The 23799-nt window shown below is 40.9% G+C and overlaps 2 protein-coding genes and 1 long non-coding RNA gene across 7 annotated transcripts in view; all 3 read left to right on the top strand.

Annotated features, from left to right (window-relative positions):
• Window positions 1-15360, top strand: part of myo15aa (myosin XVAa) — a 49852-nt gene extending 34492 nt beyond the window's left edge. For all 4 annotated transcript variants that reach the window (XM_015017115.1, XM_015017116.1, XM_015017114.1 and 1 more), the window contains 29 exons: window positions 324-461; window positions 536-593; window positions 671-818; window positions 1097-1190; window positions 1282-1405; window positions 1524-1639; window positions 1786-1845; window positions 2532-2607; window positions 2687-2802; window positions 2918-3036; window positions 4508-4649; window positions 4894-5005; window positions 5118-5192; window positions 5433-5635; window positions 5733-5857; window positions 5961-6024; window positions 6968-7040; window positions 7430-7503; window positions 7589-7671; window positions 7771-7901; window positions 9015-9109; window positions 11063-11140; window positions 11273-11369; window positions 11478-11638; window positions 12384-12517; window positions 12687-12820; window positions 13039-13172; window positions 14368-14508; window positions 14628-15360. In XM_015017115.1, the coding sequence (XP_014872601.1) occupies window positions 324-461; window positions 536-593; window positions 671-818; window positions 1097-1190; window positions 1282-1405; window positions 1524-1639; window positions 1786-1845; window positions 2532-2607; window positions 2687-2802; window positions 2918-3036; window positions 4508-4649; window positions 4894-5005; window positions 5118-5192; window positions 5433-5635; window positions 5733-5857; window positions 5961-6024; window positions 6968-7040; window positions 7430-7503; window positions 7589-7671; window positions 7771-7901; window positions 9015-9109; window positions 11063-11140; window positions 11273-11369; window positions 11478-11638; window positions 12384-12517; window positions 12687-12820; window positions 13039-13172; window positions 14368-14508; window positions 14628-14729 (3207 nt within the window). In that variant the 3' untranslated portion in view covers window positions 14730-15360. The remainder of the gene's footprint in view (window positions 1-323; window positions 462-535; window positions 594-670; window positions 819-1096; window positions 1191-1281; window positions 1406-1523; window positions 1640-1785; window positions 1846-2531; window positions 2608-2686; window positions 2803-2917; window positions 3037-4507; window positions 4650-4893; window positions 5006-5117; window positions 5193-5432; window positions 5636-5732; window positions 5858-5960; window positions 6025-6967; window positions 7041-7429; window positions 7504-7588; window positions 7672-7770; window positions 7902-9014; window positions 9110-11062; window positions 11141-11272; window positions 11370-11477; window positions 11639-12383; window positions 12518-12686; window positions 12821-13038; window positions 13173-14367; window positions 14509-14627) is intronic.
• Window positions 15361-16433: 1073 nt separating this feature from the next.
• llgl1 (LLGL scribble cell polarity complex component 1) overlaps window positions 16434-23799 on the top strand; it is a 39734-nt gene continuing 32368 nt past the window's right edge. Inside the window, exons 1-2 of one of the 2 annotated variants that reach the window (XM_015017110.1) lie at window positions 16434-16848; window positions 20698-20795. In XM_015017110.1, the coding sequence (XP_014872596.1) occupies window positions 16768-16848; window positions 20698-20795 (179 nt within the window). In that variant the 5' untranslated portion in view covers window positions 16434-16767. Of the gene's footprint in view, window positions 16849-19194; window positions 19359-20697; window positions 20796-23799 lie in introns of those variants that run through there. The other variant, XM_015017111.1, reaches the window with a different exon arrangement.
• Window positions 21594-23015, top strand: LOC106936249 (uncharacterized). Its single transcript, XR_001422087.1, has 2 exons — window positions 21594-22077; window positions 22202-23015. It is a non-coding gene; the product is annotated as an uncharacterized LOC106936249 (long non-coding RNA).

Below are 23799 nucleotides of genomic sequence, written 5' to 3'. Positions count from 1 at the left end.
GGTAAATTTTCCTCGAGGAATTTTAGTAATCGAGGTACTCGAATCATTCGAGGAATCGTTTCAGCCCTACATTAATCGTTTCTTTTCTTGTCCGCTCTTGAATCTCTTTAGTTCAGGGCCTGATGTGTTGCTTTCTGAGATATTTTAGCCTACTTCATGTTGTCAGACAGTTTCTGTCTAGGTGATTTCTTCATAGTGATGGCGAGGAAGTAATTAAGCCTCCGCCAACTGAAAAGCAGCTGAAAAGAAAAAAACAAAACGAACTTTACATTCACTTTCTGCAGAACAGCAAAGCTGTAACTCCTAATGTCGATCTGGTGCAGGCGCAGCAGATGACCATGCAGGCCATGGCGATCCAGCAGCAGATGTTGTCTTCCTTCCCTCCCGTTGCTCCAGCGCCGCAGACACCACCACCCCACCACCACGCAAACCCGCCGCAGCGCTCGCACACACCGAGCCCCGTGAGTAAGCACATCCCACTACATGCCGATTTCATCAACTTTCAAATATCGTCTTGGTTCTTGTTTGTCTGCAGGCCAAAGAGAGCGGCGAGTCGCACAAGTCCAGCCCTGCTGCCGTCCAGCGGAAAACGAGTACGTCTTGTTATATTCTGCAAACGTAGACGTGAAGATTCTCTGGTATTTTCTCATTTTGTTGGCGTATTCTCCAGGTACGACACGTGGGCCGCCTCCTGAGGATGTGGTCCGGTCCAGTGTGAGCAACACGGAGCGAATCGACCCGAGCCACAACATCAAGGACATAATCAAGCAGCACCAGCCTGCAAGCGCAACGTCCTCTGCTGGGTCTCCAACGCAAAGGTGGCGCACTGGGTTATGCCAACCCAGATATACTTATTAAATTAAATTGTCCTCATCCTCACATGTTTCAAGAATGCTGAGAAGGAATCAGTTAACAGATTATTTTACTTTCGTTTCTTGGGATTTTCTTTCAATCAGATTTAAACTTATTTTTTATCCAGCTGAATCTGATTGGTCAGATCTAACAAACAGTGTTTAATTGAGGGATTTTTCAGTCTATATAAAGAAATTGTATGATAATCCGGTATGTATTTGTCGTTATGTTCTTGTGCGTGCAGGAAAAGTGACGGGAAGAAGTTTGCCAAGAAACCTGACCCCCATGATGAAGCTATGGAGATCCTTAAAGATCAAATGGCAAATCCCCCGCAACCGGTAAATCTCAACCCTTTGTACAAGATTAACGCTATATTAACACAAACTAGCTAAAGAAAGCAAATGCTACTTGCCATTTCCTGATGCTCAGTCGCAGAAGAAGCCTCTGTCCTCCCAACCGAAGGAAGAGGAAAAAGTAAAAGCTGTCAAGGTAGCCAAGCCTCAACCTGCAGCGTCTGCAGCCAGCTCCATCATGATCCCTTCCCATCCGCCAGGTGAGCTTTCCCAAACACTAGACATTAAAACAAACAGAAAAATATTTTTGCACATTTTACACTCGCAGTTTAACATAAACAGGAAGTCTGTTTGGACTTCATTGGTGTGTCTCTCCAGTCTCTAGAAAATTACCAGTGGAGGAGGAGAATATTCAGACTCAGCTCCACAGCAGAACCAGTGATGAATATTACACCTACTCAAATGTCCCCTGGAAACTCTTCATGAGGAAGGAGGCGAGTTCCGGATCTTCTCTCCTCTCAATTTATTTGCATTGCGAGTAAATGCTTTGAGAGATGGGAATAATGAACACTGGATACCACAGTTTGTATCTCTGTGATACTTACTTGTCTTGCTGTCATTATCTTTCGTTTTGATGCAGGTTTTCTACCCCAAAGAGAACTTGAACAACCCTCTGATCCTGGACCTAATTTTCAGACAGGTTGGTCAAAGATGTTTGTGAACATCGATTAATTCATTTCAAATTGAAACAGGCTCGTGTGATACTTTAATGAGTATGTGGGATATTGAAGAATTACAAATTATTAATGATAAATAACCATGCAGAAAGAAGGTTCTGCGTCCAAAGCCAGGCCTTTTTCTGCATGTAGTTTGCATGAGTTCTCTCCAGAGACTCTTATTTATCCCCAAAGTCCAAATGGTTACTCCAAATTGCTCTTGGGTATAAATTAGAGTGTTTGTTGTTTTTTTTGCCATGCGTGTTTCTGCGTTGCTCTGTGATGGACCCGTGAAGGAAGTTCTCCATTCTCTCGTCCGATGACTGCTGAAGATTGGCCCCGGTCTGCCTCCGTGGCACTGCAACAATTAACTGGATGGATTTGTTGATTTTTAAGTAATTATTCAGATCAGGGATGAAGTTGTGCAGGATTAGTTCTAAAATAACAAAAGAGTATTGCTTAATCCGGTACCAGATTGTATTTTTGACAGTTTGACACAAGCTATGCAGTGGACACCACAAACATGCCAAAGAAGGTGATATGGTCACAAGTAAGTCGGTCTAAGCTTTTAGACCGACACGTGGAAGAAAACAAACACCGTCTCGACAAGTGAAACATGCTGACGGTGGCATCTTGCAAGGTAATGCGTGTTTTCGTCTCTCTTTTGCAGATCGTACACGATACCTTCTCCGAAGCCTGCGTCCGCATCACTCAGGAAGAGAGACAGAAGATGAAAGACCTTTTCGGTAACAAGAAAACCCCAAACGAAATAAAGATCAAACACACACGGATGAAACTTTGAAGAGTCCATCTTGTTTTTAACAGCGGAGAACAAAGTGGATCAGGCTTCAGGAACGCATGACGAAAGCGTGAAGAAAAAAGTGGTGGCCATGGCCAAAGACTCTTGGGAGATCTACTTCTCCCGCCTCTTCCCCGCCTCTGTGAGTTCCCCAAGTCTGCGTCCCTCCTTCTTTTGGCCCGTACGAGTGTCGGACCACGGTTGCAAGTAATTCAGGCTGCGGTTCATGCGTGTGTGTGTGTGTGTGTGCTTTTCAGGGCAGCGTGGGAACGGGAGTGCAGGTCTTGTCCGTGTCGCATAAAGGCATCAAGCTGCTGAAGCTGGTGAAGAGCGGCTCGACCGCTTCAGACTACTTCAGGGTGCTGAGGCCTTACAGGTGAACTTAAGTTCTGGATTGGTGATGGAAATCTGCAAAGGTTTGCAAGAAACATCTGTTGCATTAAAGCATCAGCCACACCTAAGCTGTAAATTATAGTATAATCCAACCAATGCTGCTAACACTGTAGGTCATGTCCTCGTTTTTACCTCTACAGACGTGACGAGTGTATTGCGATAATCTATGGTCTTTGTGACTCTGCAGGACAGCTGGGAGGAAATAATGTGGGTCAGAACAAACTGATTTTCTGTCCTAAAGGACAGTTGGGTGGTTCCTGAGTTAAAGTATTGCAGGGAATGTTCTTCTTCTTCTGCAGGTTTTCAGGATTTAGTGAAAAAGAAAATCACATCATTTTTTCCAATTCTAGGATTTTTCCCATCAATGCACAGTAAAATCTACTTGTTTTTTTTTCCAAGTCCAAAAACTATTCAAAAATAAGTCCGATTTGTGTACATAAACACAAATCTGACTCAAAACTATTATTATTCACTAACTAAATGTACAAGTTATGATTTAGCTTGTCAAAACTCCCTCAGCAATATTTTAGGGTATTCTTGGAAGTCTTCATCAATTTCTCATATGGTCAAGGGGTTTTTTAACATAAAATTTCTTTATTCTTTTTGAATGTAAGATTCCTTCACTGTTAGCAGGGTGTGGTTTGGGTCTGGCTTCAGCAGTCAGACCGATGTTTGACTCTGGAACCCTTTAGCTTACGCAATAACCGCACAGTTCCCAAATCCTGTTGCTGTAAAATATAAAATCATTGCATTGCCATCACTGTGTTTTGATAAATAATGCATGTTTCTACCGTATGAATGTATTTGGTTTTCACCAAACATGGTCAAATATCTCTATTTTGGTCTCACCTGTCCAAAAAGCATTGTTGCAAAAGTCTGGTAGTTCATTGAGATGCAACTCTTAACGTAAAACACAATCATAAAACATCATATATATAATTATCACTGCCATACAAGGTAAAAGCATAATCTGTATGCCAAAACAGTGCAAATGAAACATTTAATTGAGACGGGTTGCCTTTCAGACATTTAGCCTTATAAACATTCCCAGGCCTGCAACGGGTGTTACTTTAATGTCATTTCTGTTGTCTTTTCCTCTTGACATTGTGTGCCTGTAGGCTCTAGACCCAGAAACTACCAACACTACTGTTTTGATAAACATGCTGTCGCCTTCTGATTATAAATCATTGAATTTATTAGCTGCACTTCCACACTGAAGATCTATGAATGCGTGTACTTGCCTTTCTGGCTTCTTCAGTAATAAACAGTTGAAATAATTTCAGTACCTGGTCTTGACTAGATCATGTTTATTGCATCAGAGTAGGCCTACGGCATATTACAGATATGTTGGAAGCAGTTCTAGGCAATGAAATAGAAAAATTAGATCACTTAAGAAGAATCTTGACCTGCTTCGACATTGACTTGAGTTCCTGCCCTTTGACCCCCCCGTGCAGCTACTCGGACATCCTGTTTGTGTCCATCCCGTCGAAGAACATGCTGGAGTTCAACTTGACCAATGAGAAACTGATTCTGTTCTCTGCCAAAGCGCCGCAGGTCAAACATATGATCGACTACTTCCTCACGGAGCTCAAGAAGGTCAGCGAGACATTTTCCACCGCTCACTCGCTGTTCTGCACGTCTGTCTTATAAGTTTGCATTCTTTCTTCTTTGAACCGTTAGCATTATTATTTCCGATGGACTGACATGGTGGTTCAGTGTTTTTATTGGTAGTGCATGATTGTAAAGTGGAAGGATTTTCAAATATCAAATACATTTTTACTCAACCCTCACCTCTCTGACATGACCTAGTTAGTAAATCTAACCGTGTGCAATTTCTCAGGACTCAGAGTACGTGGTGGCGGTGAGGAATTACATCACTGAAAACAGGAATCACCTCAGCTTCCATAAAGGAGACATCATCCGGCTGCAGCACATGGATGGGCTGGAATCTGGTGAAAAACCTGGCGTAGACAAATATGAAAAAAGTCTGGTTATCGTTTCTGTTTAATTCTGTTTGCGGCAAAACACGTCGTCGTCATTGTCTGTGTGTGGATTTGTGTGCAGGAAGACAATATGGCTGCATTGTGAGGAAAACTGTCATGCTTCTGGAGGAGCTGAAGAGGGACACACCAGAGTTTGGTGGGTGTGGCATGAATTTCTCTTTCCTATGTGATGAATATATTTTCGGCTATCATATGACCTGTTTTGCTCTTCTAATTTTCTATTAAAAAAAAAAAAATCAAATTTATTATATTTTTCCCCTCAAAGTAAAAAAATAAAATATTTCCAGTTCACTCCTGTTCCTTTTGCTCATTTGACATGACCCTTTTTAGTTTTGGGGGACTTTAAATATATACTTCATGTCTCCGAATGAAACAGGTTGGCGTTTCGGAGCTGTTTTTGGAAGGTCCGGAGTGTTTCCCAGCGATTACGTCCATCCTGTAGCTGCTCCTGACTTCCTGTTTCTGCCAGCGGAGCGTGCGGAGCCCCGCGACAGGCACGGACGGGTCGCCGCATCAGCTGCCGTTGCTGTGGCGATGGGCTCGGCTGTAGCTGCCCATGAGCTCGAGCTCTCCACAGAGGTGCAGACCGGGATTCTGTCCTCAGATTATAATCCCAAACTACAGTGCACAAATACACTTTGGGGTTAAACTTTTGAGTTATTTTTGTGTGCGTCAGGTCGTGAACGAGATGTATGGGGACAGCTGGAGTGTGGAAATGGACGATCTGCCTCTGCACAGCAATCAGTATTTAATGACCGAGTTTGCCAAGAAGTACTTCAGAGAAGCCCAGAGGAACAGGAGGTCAGGCAGATGCACACCAACACATGTTCAGCCAAGAATCCAGCCCCGATTTTACATCTGATTAATAAATATGACCGACTGTTGTGTTGTTTATCCCTCACAGTGATCAGAAAGCCAAAAAAGGGAAGGAGGCCAGGGATCCTGCTGATATGGTCAAATTCTCCAAGGTGATTCTACTGACTCTGCTCAAACTCACACTTATGTTTAAACTTGTGCAGTTTGTTGCGTTATATCATAAAGATAAGTAAAAAAAAAAAAAGAAAAGATAATTACCATATTTTCCGGATCTTTAGCCCTCAACTTAAAAGCGGCAACATATGAGTTTGAAGAAATTTCTCCGTTGTGCCTGCTGCTGCTAGCATGTGCTTGTTCTGAATGAAAATTAGCACTTTCTTCTTTGATTTCCAATTTTGACTTGCAATGACTCACTTCCTGCTAAAGCGCCCCCTGGTGGTTGAAAAGAAATCCACAGAAAAGCCGCACCGGGCCATAAGCTGCATGGTTCAAAGCGTGGGGAAACTACGGTAATAGGTCCTGCATGACTAGTTGAAGGATGTGGTTTATTATGCACTCTGTTTTTACTCAGAAGGTAAAATAAAGTCCAAGTTTTACCCAGCTGCCCCAATCTCAAAATTCAACATGGCCTCCCTTTTTATGAAACTCGGTTTATTTGCACTTCTTACATTATGTATCTCATGAAATTAGTCACAAACACCGTACTCTACAGGTTGTCTCAGTGAAGATGTTGCCACGGTGTTTGAAAGTTCAAAATACACAAAAATATATCGGTTACTATTAGCTTGCAATGCTAATAGTAGTTGATCATCGGCACATTTCTCCATGTTGCTGACTGCTACTTTGATTTTGATTTTTTTAATGACAGTAGGACTCTAAAGTTTCAAGTGTTTAGGGGTAGGAGTTTATAAGTTCTCACTTCTTCCTACCCCATTTTGAGCATGATATGTTAACTGAAACAAAAAAATCTGTATTTTCTCTTCTTTCTTATGCACTTCTTGTTACTGTGCACTATTTTATTTTATATTTGTATCATGTTCGAATAAAAAAATTTCATTTCATTTCATTTCATTTCATTTCATGTTTTGCTTTTAGTCTCCAATCCACGAGTCTCTGATTGATTTCTCTGACAGCGGGATGAACAGAGTGGCTGCTGATATCTCTATAGGTAAGAACAGAACTGAATGGGATGATAGGAATCTGTTGGGAACCTTGGAATAAACCTTTAATTATGATTAAAGTTGAGGTACACATGTTTAGCGTCTCTAATTCATTTGTGTTTTTATAATTTCAAGGCTATTACCAGGATTACATCCACTGTGTATTATTTGAAATAGTTATTCATGTTTTTGTTTCATTGTGTTTGTGTTGCTGCGATTATGTTACAAGTCTTTGCAAAAGCATTCACAGCGCTGCTGCCAGGCTTCTGACAAAATCATCCCAGCTTCCACATGCGAATCAGTCCTGATGCCACCACGTTGTTATTTATGAAGCAGTTTAGATTTTTTTTTCTCACAAGTGCTTTATAAATAAAATTTTATTTATTTTTTTTCCCAGCTATTATGAAGTTTATGGGAGACTTTCCAATGAAAGGCCAGACTGAGCAGGACCTGGTGGCTACTATGCTAAAGGTATAATTGTTGTAATAAATTCTCAATAAACTGCATTTAGGAGCGTTTTTTTGAGCATCATTTATATATCCTTTGATCACTGCAGTTAAGTAGCGACCATGGTCTGACAAAGGACGAAGCCTACTGCCAAGTGATGAAACAGGTCACTACCAACACCAGTTCCAAACAGTAAGACCTCCAGCCCTCACAGGTCACCATCAGCGATGGGGTGATTGAGTAGCTATAAGTGTGTGTGTGTGTGTGTGTGTGTGTGTGTGTTTCCTGCAGGGATAGCTGCCAGAGAGGATGGAGGCTGCTGTACATCCTAACAGCTTTTCATCGCTGCTCCGACGTCATGAAGCCATTTCTGCTGAGGTTCTTGCAGGATGCCTGCGACAGCCCCGGGATGCCATACCAAGGTACGCAACCGATTAATTAACGTTCCGTCACATCAGACTAAAAGATGCTAAAAATTTACCATGGACGGTGGTATATCAGCTCCACATGAGGAGCACATATAAAAGGATGTACTTTTACATGTGCTTGGGGTGAACCTCCATGGTTGGCCACCCAAACATCTGGAGAATGCTTGTCTACATGCCAGCCTCACTGACAGCTCTGTCCAAGAACTTTATTGAAACGCTTTTTGCAAACACAAAAACACGTCCAGTTCTGCTTCTGCTCCAGGTGGAGATCTCTAGCCAAACAGCTAAAACACAGAATTCACAACCTCAGTATAAAAAGGCGCAGTGCCTTGCACATAGAGATTGGAATGTGTTGGCTTCAAGCGAGGACACGCACACACACCCTTGATTGCAGAGAGACCAAGAAAAGTTATAATTTTTTTCAAGCTGGGGAGCCGATGCAAAATGATTTTTATCACATTGACAAATGATATTAAGGGCTGAACAGGGATGAGGAAAAGGAAAGAAGGGGATCATATGGCTCGTGATACATGTGATCATCCCACGGTGATTAAAAGATGTGGATGTTTCTTTCTGACTGTATTCTCCAGAAAATACACACAGAGCGCTACACCGTTTTGAAATTATTGCACAGAATGGCATGCTCTGTAAAGAAACACCAGTCACCTGACGATGCAAAAACAAGCTGATGGAAGTCCTTGTTATGTCTCATAGTGAGACAGAAAGTGACGACGGGGCTGCAGAAACCTCCCGTTTTAGAAACAAGAACATAGATAGTTGCACAGAGCAGATGCCATACAAACACATTTCCTGTGGTGGAGGAATTCTGGACGCAGTCCTGGAAAAACAGAGGAGAAAACTTTTTTTTTTACTTGCTTAATGAGCTCAGTAGGGTCATACCTGGCGTCCCACTGCGACAGAGTTTTCCAGCTTGGCTACGATCCAGCAGCCTTTGAAGGATCAGAAGTCCAGGAAACCTGGCGCGGGTCTTCATGAGTTGTGAACCATTCCCAGTATTGTCACTGTGATCAGTTCTTCGCCAGCAGACTGACGGTTAGTCATAGTTCTGTATTAAAGTGTTTTCTACCTGCTGGTTTAATTTGACAGGTATCGCCAAGGCTTGTCAGGAGAATCTGAAGAGGACATTCCAATATGGAGGACGTATTCAGTATCCTAACAGCATGGAGATCAAGGCAATACTGGTTAGTTTTTTTAAAATTTTTATTATTTCCTTGTCAATTGTCTTTGGATCTATATATGGTTAGACTGAGGAAATGAACTGCCACATTGGAACGAATATGGCTGCATAAATTAAAATATAAATAAATAACTCAAATTTGAAGTTCTATTTTCTCCAAAATATATATATATATATATATATATATATATATGTATATTTTTTTGCTATAAAGTGTTGTTCTATAATGAGACAGTAGTTACATTTCTATTTTTGGACTGACCAACACAAAGTAGCACATATCTGTAAAACGGAAATAATCGATTCTTCTTTACTTACTTAGCTCACCAGCTTTCCCACCACTGCTGATCAAAAAGGATCCCCACAGTGTCATATTTCCACCACCGTGTTTTACTATAAGAGTTCAAGATAATCTGTAGATTGTGTCTTTTGCCAAACATACCAACTATTTTGAGGGTTGAGGTCATTAGTGGTCCATTGCCCAGCCGACGAGTTGAGGTGGAAGGATGCATCTTAGTACGTTTGATCTATATTCTTCCAACTTCTAGAAGATGGATTGAATAAAGCTGCATGAGACATGTAAAGTTTGGGACGGTTATGTTTCATGTTGCATTAAGAGTCAAGTGTAGAGGGGCCAATCGGTGGCATTTGACAAATAAAATGACTTGCGAAAACAAAGGATACGAACTAAACGCTGTAAAGCAGAATGCAGAGCTGGCAGACGGCAGGAACAGAGCGAGCATTAAAGAGAAAGGCAATGGCAAACAGACTACGATAAACACAGAATCTGGCAGGGAGGCAAGGAAACAAAGAGACTTTAAACTACTGGGAGAGTTCATGAGTGGCTTGGGAATCAGGTGTGACTAATCACAGGAATGCAGCGCAGCTGAAGAAGAAGCAGATCAGGGAAAACGGAACGACTTTAATCACGATAATAAACAGCCCAAAAGCAATCCAAATGCAAACACAAGTGAGAACCAAAAAAGTACAAACACCTGTGGATGCTTAGACAACTACTTTAAGCTTTGAGACTGGCCTGCATGCTGGGCTCCCTGGTCTTCATGATACTGCTCGTTCACTGCTGTTTTCTAACAAACCTTCACAGAGCAACTGGATGTATGCTGAGAATAAACTGAAGAAAAGCTGAATCTATTCACGAGTTACATTAATTCTGAAGGCAGGAGGTTTGCACTGCATTTTTATTGGCGCAAAAGTGTTCAATACAAATGCACACCTTTGTTTTTGTGAAGATATAGTTTATTCCCCTTCACAATTTGCTACTTTGTCACATAAAAACCCAACAAAATATACTGACGACTTTGGTTTTCATATTTCTGTTTGCCTTGAATGTATATTTTGATAATTATTTGAGATTTAAATCGTACATACTCTCAAAGAAACAAAGTCATAAATCAATAAACAAACCTGCTCCATTATGTCATTAAAAAAAGACCAATTTTTCTGATTTGAAAACAATGCCTAATTATTTTATTGTTTGTAAAGATTTAAAGATGGCTGCTTTGGTGATCTACTCAAAGCTCTGCAGCTTGTTGGAAACAAAAGCATCGCTTTAGGCCATGGAGATTTGTCACAGCTCATTCTCTTGCAAATCAAACGGTATCAGTGAAACCGATACCCCGTCCTGAAGAAGGGCCTGTCTGAATCTGCTGAGCGTTGAGCAACAGAAACTCGCAGTCAAACAATTTGCACAGTGTCTGCAGGGATACACAGCACAATCAGAAAAAAGTGAACGCCATTTGGGAAGGCTTGTTTTGACAGATTTGTTCTAATCCTGTATGGAAAAGTTGATGTTTGTAGTTTTAAGTGCTTTGTGTGAATATATGACAGAGGGCTAGAGAGGGCTCACTCATGACAGTAGAGTTGTTTGGTTATCTGGATGGATTTTCTGATTCTTTTTTTTTTTTCTTTTTTCTTTTTCTTTTGGTTGCGTGTGTAGGCTGGGCGCAGCTCAAAGAGACAACTTTTCCTGCTTCCGGGTGGGATTGAGAGGCACTTGAAAATCAAAACATGCTCTGTAAGTGTAACTCAGATTCACACAGGACCAGTGACTACTAGGACCAAGTGAAAAATAGTTGTGGACGGTGTAAAAGTGGGAAAAAACAAATCTGTGAGGAAGGACGGATGTTGACGAACGTATTTATGTCAGGTCGCGTTGGATGCAATTGAGGAGCTCTGCTCAGAAATGGGGCTGCAAAGACTGGAGGCGCTGGATGAATATGCAGTCTTTCTGGTAACACACAGAGGTAAAGTCTGGAGGTTTTGCTGTAGGGGAACTTGAAAAGCTCAACACTTTTTTTTTGCATCACGTAGCGACATGAGATCGGATAACGGTGCTGCTCTCTCTCGCACAGGTCAGAATGTGCGTCCCCTGAACAAGCGCGAGTACATCCTGGACATCGCCACAGAGGCCGAGCCGGTGGACGCCAACTACAGCCTGTGGTTTAGACGGGTCGTATGGAGTCTGGCTCTCAAACTTGACAATGAGCTTTACGTCACCATGCACTACAACCAGGTACAGTGCTGTCGTTTGAGCTGAGCAACATCCCTCCAGCCATCTGGTCATAAGTTACCCAGAGAAGTTATCTCTCCAGAGGAATCCTCTCCAGCTCACTCTGCGGGATCTCGAGGTGTTTTAGAAGGGATGAATAGATATCCAAACCGGTTTGAATAGCTGGAGAAGCAGCAGTCTTCCTTTAGGGGAAGGACAATGGAGGAAACTTGTTTCTGCCTCTTGTTTTCAGGGACTTTTTTTGGTCAGGATTTATGTCTCATGACCATTAGTTGGGGGGGTGGGAATGTAGACAAACCGGTAAATCTTCGCTTTCTGGCTCAGACAAGGCCCCATTCTATCTATTTGTCTCACCCAGTTTCTGTTTAAACAACTACGAATGAATAAAACACCAAACATAAATGTCTGCTGGACTGAAAGAAAAGTTAGAAACTATCTAGCAACCGCTTCATTTGCTTGCTCCGCTCTGCCGTACCTATAAAAGCAGAGCTGGCCTTTCTCCCTGCCTTCAGCAGGCTCATACAAAGTAACGACTGAACCAGGGTGGAGTCAGAACGAAGCAGAATCTACTACAAGTGCTCACAAAAGGGGGCATCTGCATTTTACTGGAAACTGTGCATGCACGCAGCAGTTACTGATGCCTGGGAGATACAGCTCCTTACCTGAGAAACATCAAACACCAGTTATTAATATTGACAGTAGATAATATTTCGAGACTGCCTTCCACCCAGTTCTGTCGTTTCTCCAGGTTTTACCAGACTACCTGAAGGCTTTGCTGGGTGTAGTTCCTCAAGGTAAGCCCAGTGACCAGCATATGCAGCAAATTGCCAGGCTGGGCGCCCTGCAGCATCGTGCCAAGGATGCCATCTACCTGCCCACGCTGTAAATATTCTCCTGGTTTTGTTTTCAAGCATGAATCATTTTCTTCTAGATAAACTAAAGAATAAAAATAATCACAGAATCCTCTTGTCCCTATGTTGTCTTCACATATCCAGACACAGTAGAACATGTAATCTAATAAAACCCACTGGATGTTTTTGTGTGCATCTAGCCGCGAGGTGCAGGAATGTGTCCCCTCACAGTTCTACAGCAAACAGGGCTCCCAACAATGGCTGAACATGGTAACGCAGCACATGCAGTACGCCCAGCCTTTGAACCCGCACCAGGCCCGCGCACAGTTCCTCGGTAAGACTTTGTCAGTGTGTCCAACGCCTTTAACATTAAAATGAATGCCTAAGAGACAGCTGTACGTAGATTGGTTCTTATATTGTTGACTATTTCTTCTTAGATCAGAAACTAATTGAGTAGTTGAAATGTGCAACAGATTGATTTTTTTAATAAGATAATTAATATTATTTTTTTTGTGTGTGTGACTGGTTGTCTGTTTGTGTGTTTCTCTTCAGGTCTGGTCAGTGCCTTCCCCATGTTTGGCTCCTCTTTCTTCTACATACAGAGTTTGAGCTCCTCGTCTATCCAGGCGCCCTGCATCCTGGCTGTGAACCTGAACGGACTGCACTTTCTTAACAAGGACACCCACGTGAGTAAAAGGCTAGCACATCTACAATGTCAGTCAGACATCCACAAAATCAGTCGATTCATTCTTTACATTACAAAACTGGGTGAGTGTGGCGATGTGATGACTGCTTATTTACTAGAGCTTTTAAGGAGTTAATACATTTTTTTTTTTACCAAGTTATGTGAAAACGAGCCAAATATCCCCCTTTTCTGGTGAAGTTGTGTACTTGTTTGCTTGTGTTTATTTTGTATGGAGTCCAGATGGTGCCAGATGTTTAAATAAAGTAGGTCAGGGAAATCTATTCCTAGTTTTAAAATACCATGTGACCTGATTTGTTAATTAATATCTGACAAGTCAACGAGACAAATATTTGCCGCTAAGCGTAAGGGCTCTTGTGCATTATTATCATTGTTATGATTGTGTTTTACATTTAAAAATGTCAGCTGGACTTGTAGCAGAAACTTTTTTATAGCTACAAAATGCTTTTGTTTTTTTTGTTTTTTTTTTGCTTCTTGCTAAATTTAAAACCCAGTTCTTGTAAATTATTAAAACAGTTCATTTTACAATCCGTCTTCCCAGAATTTTTTTTTTTTTTTTTAGCTATCAACCCTAAAATTGAAAGCTCAAAATGAATATGATGTTCATGCTGATGATTCTATGTAAACCTTTAATCAGACCATGAACAAAAGTGGACATGGAGTATGGACTGATGTGCATGAAAACAGAATAAACTGACAGGCAACATAACAGGGTGCAGCTGTGAGGGAAGGCAAAGCAGGCAGACTGAGGGATGGCGACTAATCAATACAGAATGAGCTGAACTGATTCAATTAAGGAACATGAGAAACAGCCTGACGATAACCTAAGAAAAATACATGGAAAACAAAGAAAAGCTTTGGAAACACAGATTAAGGAATAAACTAATATGGCATCACCTTAACAACAATAAATACGGAGAATGGAATGAAATATGGCAAGACCGGTAAAACACAAATAACCCACAAAGAAATGAACAAAAACAAAAACCGAACCAAAACATCCGAGGAATGTGACAGAGGGAACGCTGTTTCCCTAAACACTGTTTCCATTTCAACTCCTGGCACTTGCTGAGCTTTATGTGCACCATCTGGAGACACTAAACCCCATGCAAAAAGAAACAAAAACCAGTTGAGAAGTGTTTGTATTTGCTTGTGAGCATGTTTGTGTGTGCGATTAGGACGCCATGGTACGTTTCCCGCTGAAGGAGGTGCAGTCGACCCGCACCCAGAGACCAACTTCAGGCTCCAGTTACCCGTACGTGGAGATCATGATCGGAGACCTGCTCAACCAGCGAATCACGCAGCTGCAGCTGGAGCAGGTGTGTGTAAATGTCCTCATGAAAGATGCAGCAGTGACCAGTACGCAAAGATTACAAATCTGCTTTCACTTTAACGGGTTCATAAGGTCCGTAATAATCTGTGTTTGCGTGTTTCCCAGGGCCTGGAGCTGTGCCGTGTCATTGCCATGCACATGGAGAACATGCTGTCATTCAGAGAGAAGAGACTCACCTTGCCACCAAGTGAAATCACCCTGCTGTAGCACAGAAATCACCACGGATGGACACGAAAGTGCTTCTTTAGTGCCCCATGAGGGCACCTGTATCTACCTCTAAAATGTTTGAATATTTTGATATTTTTATACTCCCATTTTATTTTAGCTAAGATGAAATGTGCACTTATTGAAATTAGACGTGAGTTTGCACTCAGCAAAAGGAAGAAGTTCCTCCTGTAGGCGTACAAAGTGTTTTCCTGGCAGTTTACCGTTCTACTAAAACAGATATGCAAATTAAATAACCTACATGTTTCACCTTTCCTTGCTTGACGGATTAGCAAACGATCATGGTTTCACGTGATGCACTGTCTTTCATTAGGTTTGAATATGCGTTCAGATTCAGTCTCATATATCAGAGATGAGGTGTTCTCCTTGTTTATGTGCAGATAGAAGCTGGAGAATGCAACCAACTAAATTCTTTTTCTCCGCTTTTCCATGTAAACAAAGGCAAATAACTAATCAGATAGCACTAAATAGGGCCAGATTTTGGTGAATAAAGTTTGGAGCCACATTAATGAGCAGTTTGCACTGAATACATTTCTATTAGTACAATGAATATTTTATAAAAATGTCTACAATTAATGTATTTAACTAATGCTGGACATTAAAGTTTGTAGTATAATCTCTGTGTGTTCGAATTATATTTTTATGCTGCCTTTAAAAAGTCTCCTTACCTCTTGAACTTAAACCTCAATGTGTTTTATGCAGGCAGTCATAAGTTACTTTAAAATGAAGTGAAAGGAAAATGATCTCCAACATTTTTTATGTATTTATAAATGTTTAATTATAACCGCACAATGATTCAGTTTACATAGGCTTACATTTATAGTTAAAAAGAGGATTTAAATCCTTTACTTACTGGAATGCTTCAGTTTTTTTTTTTAACACAAGAGTTATTAGACATTTAAAGGCACGTTGCCATTATGTCTGAACAATGAAACACAACACAAATTGAACAGACAGAACTGTGAAGAATACATTGTGTGTGGTAGTGAAAATAAAACGTTTTGAATAGTGACGGTTCTTTCAAACGGTGAAAATAATTTGCTTGCTGACTCAATCTTCACCTTCAAAAAATTTGCAACTAAATTTAGCTTGTTTTTTCAACGTGTAAAATTTGGTTTTGTTGTAAAATAAATCTGGATATGAAAATCTACCCATGATGATTAAATAATCTGAAAATTATCTTATTTATTCAAAATAAAAGTGCCAAATTGTCATAAAATACTCAGATAACTGCTTTAAACTTCAACTTGTTCATTAGTTATCTAATGAACAAGTGGAAACTTAGTTAAATAAACCTCATTCAGAACCTTAAATTCCAAATGAGGTTTATTGTAAAAAGTTAACCTTACGAGAAATATGAAAAATATGTCTTTCATCGTTTGAATAATCTCCTAAAATTTTAAACTTTTAAGAATATTAGTCTGACTAGGAGAAAGATTTTTCGATAATATAATTTTGATAAATTTGTTTGTGACTTTTTTAAGTGGAGCAGTCTCAGTTCATAGGATTATTGCAGTGTGTTGGGTTGTTTTGATTTTAAACCCTCATTGGCTACTTATCCGGGGTTTGCTTAGTTTTGTTATCAACGTACCTTTTACTGCCGCCAACACACGTTTTGTAGCGGCGCCGCTGAGTCGGTGTGCTCCGTGTTACAGAACGAGCACTCCTCTCCGAATTTCTCGGGCGCGTGGGTGTTTCTGAGTGGTTTCTTGCAAATTTCTTTGCCGTCATTGGTTAAGAATGACGAGTTTCGTGTGAACCGGGATAGGGAGGGGGTTGTGGTCAAACCCTCAGCGACCTAAACAGCCCCGAGAGGAGAGGAGAGGAGGGTAGAGAAGAGTTGTCTCAGCAGCAGCTACAGCTGTAGCCCCGCGTTTAAAGCCTGCATGGGCTCGTCCGTTAGCTAGCTTAGCATAGTCCGCTGCGCCTCTCCTGCCGCTGATAACTCCGGGCTTTCTTGCTCCGCGTTTTCCCCTCCGTCCCACCCGGTCGAGCTTGCTCCCCATTACCCTCTTCGAAGATGATGAAGTTCAGATTTCGTCGGCAGGGCACCGACCCGCAAAGAGAAAAGATAAAACAGGAGCTCTTCGCTTTTAACAAGGTAAAGTAACGGGACAAGGAGGGGAGGGAGACAGGCGTTCCTCATCTTCTGCAGATCTGCCTCAAAAAAAGGTCTGTTTTACTAGAAACGGGGTGCATTTCAGATGGAGATCACTCTGCAGCATTTAAACTAGCTTCTCGTCTCTGTGTTGCTGTTAACGTGTAGTGATTCCCATACAGAGAGACATTACCGCTTCTGATTGATGGGGCTGAGTGCAGACTGGACTCGGACGGGCTTTGTTGATGACTGTTTGTGGGGTGGTTTCATGTGACGACCTATCAAAGTTTACAACAAAAACAGTTTGGAACATAAAAAAAAACTCTTGTGGTGTTAATTACATGCCTTTTTTGGTCACTGGTGGGGATTATCCGCGATTATAGATAAAGGAGATTGAGCAGTTTCAACAGTTTGATCCAGGAACCATATGTTAATGATTTGACATAGATGGGTACAGCTACACACACACACACACACACAAAAGTGATATTTAAACTATTCTCGTTAACTCATACAGTCCCATGCTTCTGTCAGTCTCAGGGTGAAACTATGAATTTGAAGTTCAGCTTCATTTTCTTAAACTGCCTCGTTTTGAATTATTTTTTCTAACAAAGATAAAGCAACATTAAAACACGTTTGTGTAATGAAGTGTGGTTTTGCTGCAGGATTGCAAAGAATACTCTAGTTTGAAAAAGCCAGCTGAAGGAGGACAAAAGCTGTTTCTGCTTTGTGTGTTTGGATCGATGACTTCATAAGAGAACTGAGCTGATCTGCTGCTCTTAACATCGCATCGTATGAGTGAAGTTTGATGGATTTTGACATGGATCATGAAGGATTTGAGTTGAAAGTCTTTCGCGTTTGAGACGGTTTCACTCAGATGTCCTCCAGCCACGAGGGATTCTCTTTTAGATGGTGAAGCTGAAGCAAACTGTGGTGTTGATGGTGATCATATCAAGAACTTTAACCAGTCCTGATTTATTCCTGTGCGAATTCATAACATGTCAAATAAATGATTGTGTAATGTTCTTTGCCTCAAATTTGGAAAACGGCAGATCTATGCTACTTTAAAATGATAACACCGGGACTCAAAGGAAAAAAAAAATTCACCTGAAATAACATATTACTTCTTATTTGATGATATTGGGTAAATCCAGTTTCCCATTGGAGACTATTGGTTGTTGCCAAATTTCCCTTAAACTCTGAAATCTATGGATCGTTTTCACATATTGCTGAAAGTTTTTACTTTATTTTATTCAGTAATTTGTTTTATTTTTATTTTTTTGCATTGACATGTAAGCATGAAAATACAAGGTAAAATAAAATATACAACTGGCAAAAGTTTTAAAAAAATCTATCTATTATTGAGGATAATGACCAGTTGAAATGGTATTGTGTAGTGATCATCAGAAAAAAGCTATTAAAAAAATACTTTGCAGGAGATGATAAATAGCTTGAGCACTGCTGTGAAACTTGTGGTGTCCATAAAAAGGATTTTGCAACAGATATTTGTTTAATTTGGGTTCAGTGAGATGATATATTGATTAATTTTTGGAGGTTCTGCAGCTTGGCCAACAGAATCATCTCTGAACTGTACTCATATATTGTGCAGAAATGAGCCAAACTTTCAGTGTTGTGGCCTTGAACTCACATTAGGTGAGACTGAAAGTACTCCAGAGAGCGTCCCTAATCCAAACATTTCATGTCGAAAGACTTATTTAATCAATACCGGCTCTCCTGAATGGAGCCAGATAAATGTGTAGATCACTATTGTCATTTAAAAAAAACTCCATGCAATTTGGATCAGAAAGAAAACTCGAGGAAATGCAACATAATTTGATTTTGGCACATTCTTTCTCATTTTCAGCATCAAAACAATTAGTCACAGTTGGAAAGCTCTTATGTACTCCATTTGTTTTTCATTACACTCCCCGACCTCCTCCTCTTTGGCCGCCTGCCTCAGTGTATGAAGTTACCTTTGTGTTTCTATTCTGCTTTCAAATTTGTCCTTTTAAACATGAAAATATGAGCACTACAAACTTTGCAAGTAGAATCAAATTCACGTCGTAATGTCAATCCAAAGTTTCTTTGCTTGTCTTAACCTCCCTGTTTATCTCTGTGTGGGATTAACCCAGTGAAATACTGTACATCCTGTATTTCTGTCCAGAGGAGTCATCACCTTTCTAAAGCCTGGGTTCGGTGAAACATTCAGATCTCGATTAGTTCATTGCAACACCGGCGATCGCCTAGCAACCGTTGTTTACATGCAAAAATCATAAAAGTCATAGTGCCTTCCTTGCAAATGGTTCACATATTTTCACCCATTTCCAGATTGAGTTGACAACTGCAAACTTTATTTTTTTTAATCATAAGATTTTTGAGAACCATTTGTTCCAACTTTTGTTCTCTTTCATATTGACTCCCTGTTTAGAAATTTGTGGTTGTAATGCAAAATATTGCAAAAGTTCCAGGTGGAGGAAGACTTTCACAAGACGCTTCACATGAGCATCATAAAGGTGACGTTTTCATGTAAACTTATGTCCACATTTATTACTTTTTCCTTCAATATATTGAACTGGAACTGCTATTGCAATAGTGATGCATTCGATACCTGAAAGGACTGCGTGGACGCAATATTTGGATGAAGACGGTATCTAGAGTGTCATGCATTCCTGCTTTGCATATTGATTGTTAGTTGACTAGTTGGGAGGACTTTAACTGCCCTTAATGTGCATGTCTAATCTATTTAGTGGCAGAGATGCCCATGCCTGCAGAGTGGAGGGCAATGAGAGCAAAGTAAGGACATTTTGATGCACATCCAGCTTTTAGCAAGCATGTCTGAACAGCAGCTGAAGAGAAAAGTTAAGACAGGATTTTTCCCACATTATCCAGATAATCTTTCTAAGCTTCAGAAAAGCTGATGTTGCTAATTTTTCAAAGAAAGACCAACTAATAGTGATGGGGTCTAAAATGTCTTTTATGTTTTATTGTATTGAGGCAAACAGATGTTTTAGATTTTAGCCTTTAGCGGTTCTTCTTGAGTTTCTCTTCACATTTCTGAATATTCTTGTTGTTTTTCAAACTTTATTACCTTCCTTGGTCTTGTTGGACTCTATTGAATATCTGTGGATGCCGGTCTGTTCATCTAAACAAGATGTCTGCAGAGACACCCTCTAAGTAAATGTTTTTGATAGTGTGTGTGTGTGTGTGTGTGTGTGTGTGTGTGTGTGTGTGTGTGTGGCACCTCAGTGCCGTATAGTCGGCTCGTCTGAATGGCGTATCGTGTTTAAAGTCCACAGACTGTTTTTGTTGGAACAGCACGCTTGTTTTACTGGTCGGTACCAGCTGCTGCGACCGTCACAGAGGTGGTCCGTCCACGGGAGGCGAACTTTGATGCGACTGTATCTGTGTGCAATCGGCTAAAGGCAGAAAGCATCGACGCTTTTACGTCACATCACTTCCAAGAGGGAAGTCCTGGGACGGTCTTTTACGTTTTTTCCAGAATCTGCTTGTTTCTTCTCTGCAGCTCTAAGTGCATTCCCAGCTGTCTGCCATGCCGTGCCACGGGCACAGGGGGAAAATAAGCCTGTGAATTGATGCTAATCCCAGTTAACAAGGTCTGCAGAACATGGCTATAAAGTGTCGGGGCCTGCCGTTCAGTGGCCTTTTTTAAAAAGTTTCCTCTGACTTTATTAAAACGGTCCTCCCTTTTAGACGCCTCGCTGATGAAAAAGTCCAAGTTGGAAAAAGAAGTGGACGTGTCTTAGGCGGGTTTATACGGTGTGTATTATTGTGTCTTTGCTGTGTCATCTTGTGTCATTTTTTTTCCCCTCTCCTCTTTCTTCCTCCTCCCAGACGGTGGAGCATGGGTTCCCCCATCAGCCCAGTGCTCTGGCCTTTGACCCCAAGCTGCAGCTGATGGCCATTGGCACAAAGTCAGGAGCCATTAAAATGTATCCTTTATCGCTGGTGAGCTTCTGTTTCTGTGTTTACCTTTTTTATTTATTTATTTTTTTGGATTGTCGTTGCTCCTCAGCTGAAACTTTCGGTACAAAAGTACTCAGGCCACTTTTTTATACATTTTGTCATTTTAATGTGATAGACCTTCACAGTGTAGGGTATTATTGTGAAGTGGAATGACGGCGTCAACATTTTATTAAGTCTGCAAGGCTTGTTGACTAAGTGTCTTCCAGCTTTACACAACTGGTTTATATCAACTGTTTCTAATGCGATACTTCAAAATTTAAAATATTGATGGAAACGCGGGAACAGTTGTGCAATGTGTTGATCTATTACGTAAAACCCATTGAAGGTTTTGGTTACAATGGGACTGAAAGGGTATTAGTACTTCTGTAAAGCAATGCAAGTTATTTTTACTTGAATCCTTGAGCTATCAGAGTCTCCCAGTCGCACACTTGTCATTTTATTAAGTACTAGAATCCTCAAAGTTAATGAAAGAAATGTTAGTGAGAATATAAAATTATGTTTTAGGATCAAACCATCCAGGAAAGTTAAATGTCTGAGGCTCGGGATCATAAACAAAAACCCCAGACTGAGTGCGGAAGCTGATTTCCTTCCTTTGCTGTCAGTTTGCATCCCTTTAGCAGGCTACCTCTTATCTCCACATCAGCTCTGCGATGCAGCCAAAGACCTGTGTTCAGCTGTATGCTATCAAGTGCTGACCTATTGAGCTAAAAGATATTTTCTTTACTCACCATTTATGTTGAAGGGAATGCTGCTTAAACAGTGAAGCATGGACGATGCTTCACTGTTTAGTTTTTTGTTTTTTCCTTTGAAATTGTGAGGAAATGCCGATCAGCTGTGATTGTAGAAGTGTTGTTTATGTAACATTAGTCTGGTGGAGTGCTGAGACGCTGTGTGTGCGTGTGTGTGTGAACTCTGTGGGAAGTTGCACTGTCTGCAGCACTTAAGTGAGGAGAACGAGACTGATCCGTCACTGTTTACTAAAGTTGTTGAAGCATTTAGCCGTGTTTCCTGGTCATACATGTGAACTCTGCTCCAGGAATGTGCATATTAACCAATCCGAGGAGGATCCCCCGTATTAAATTTATATAATGCAATAGTATTAAGTTTATTTCTCCACAAAAGCACTTCCTTTTTCTTCTGGGTTATCCTACCTGCAGCTGTTCCACGGGACACTACCGGATTCTGATCCATCTGAGCAGCACAAGATAATTAGGAGCACCGAGGGAAGCTGCACAGAGAAAAGCACTGGTTTGGCTCGTCGCATGCATTGCACCAAAACTATAATTTGGCCCAGGCTTTCAGTTATGTCAGAAATGCTAACAGCTCACAGACTCGTGCACTTGGTGATGTTGTCTTGTTATCTCTGCTGCAGTCGACGCTGTCAGGGCTAGGGCAACACTTCCAGGGCGAGATCCGATGTGGTTTTGTGGAAGGGTTCGTTTACTGGGTCGTTTCTGATTAGAATGATCCTACCAAATAAAACTCTCGAATGTTTTGAGGTTCATATATAGAGTTGTAGCATGTAGTTGTACATGTGAACATCTGATATATGCAGAGTAGAGGAGAAGTGTTTCAATTTGCATTCGTAGTAGCTGGTTATGGATCTACAGTCGGTGTGTCCACATTTATCCATGTGTGAAAGGAGGCTGCAGCCTGCGCTTGCAGATGCATTGGAGTGGAGAATCGACTCTTTGAGGCGCAGCTTTAAGAGAGAGAGAGAGAAAGGGAGGCTGGTGGTACCAGGCTCTCGCACCCCAGAGACGGATGGAGATAAACGGAGGCTGTAAAGACGGGGGAGGAGGGAAGAGGAGAAATGCTCCACTGTAAAGCTACACCTATGTTCAATTAAAGCCATAAAACACAATACTGACTTCTCAGCCCGTCTCTAATGAGGTTTCAGCTCTGCTGGGGTTGTGGGAAAGTTGTCCACACAGAACCTGGACTGTTACAACCCAGGAAGATGTTATAGAGCATTGTAGCATATCTGATGACATGGTTTTCACAAGTCGGTATATAATGATATGAATACTGTACGTGTACTTTGTGCAAGGCTTTAAATGACCTGGTACAAGTAATGTTGGGGGAAAAAATATCACCTGCAAAATTTGGAAATATTCTGGGTGAAAAGTTGGTAATTTCTTATATTAATTTGTGTAATAACACAGGAAATGCATTACTTTATAGTTAAGAAACGCATATTAATAATTTAAATGACGAAACCCATGATTACCGTACATTATTCAAAATAAAACAAATTTCAGAAATGTACTTTATATCTAAACCCATGTGGTAGCTGGAGTAATTATTTTATTCAATATTTTTTTTGCAGCATGTCCTGTACTGCTTACTTCATCCATCCCCCTGACTCTAAACCAATGACCGCGCTATTGACCAAGTGATTGGTCAATCACTTGCTTGGTAAAGCTCAGACCTTGAACATATTGTTGGCCAAGGCTTTGGGAATCATTCACTTTTGTACAAATGGCATGTGTGCAAGCACAGAAAGATTAATCCAGTGATGCTGGCTTTTGATATGAAATGCTTTTAAACAAAAATACAATGCATTGTTCTCTCACCAATGATGCATTCAAAACACATAAATCCCACACTTTGCTTTGGGTTTCTTCACTTTCATTTCAAAGATAAATCAACTTCTGTCCCTCTTGCAAAGGGAGGTTATTAGATGGTTAGATGGTTCCAGCTAGTTGTTACCAAGCCTCTGCTCACTGAAGCTTTAACTAGAGCATTGTGCTCTCTGTAATTAACCCCACGGAGCTATTGTCTGGGAAGTTGATATGTGGTTGCAAAGCATGCTGCTGTGATGAAAGCTGTAATTTTCAGAGACTGTGCAGGTAAAGATAGATCCGGGGTTCCTACAGTCTTGAAAAGCCTGGAAACGTATGTAGTTTTCCAGGGTGGAAAATGTTTCATTTTTCCATATTTTTTTGTTGTTTCTTTCTCTTTCTAAAG

The sequence above is a fragment of the Poecilia latipinna genome, unplaced genomic scaffold, assembly GCF_001443285.1.
Source record: "Poecilia latipinna isolate Pla-1442-1.1 unplaced genomic scaffold, P_latipinna-1.0 Scaffold2105, whole genome shotgun sequence".
Lineage (NCBI taxonomy): Eukaryota > Metazoa > Chordata > Actinopteri > Cyprinodontiformes > Poeciliidae > Poecilia > Poecilia latipinna.
This window is presented reverse-complemented; position numbering and strand designations above follow the sequence as displayed.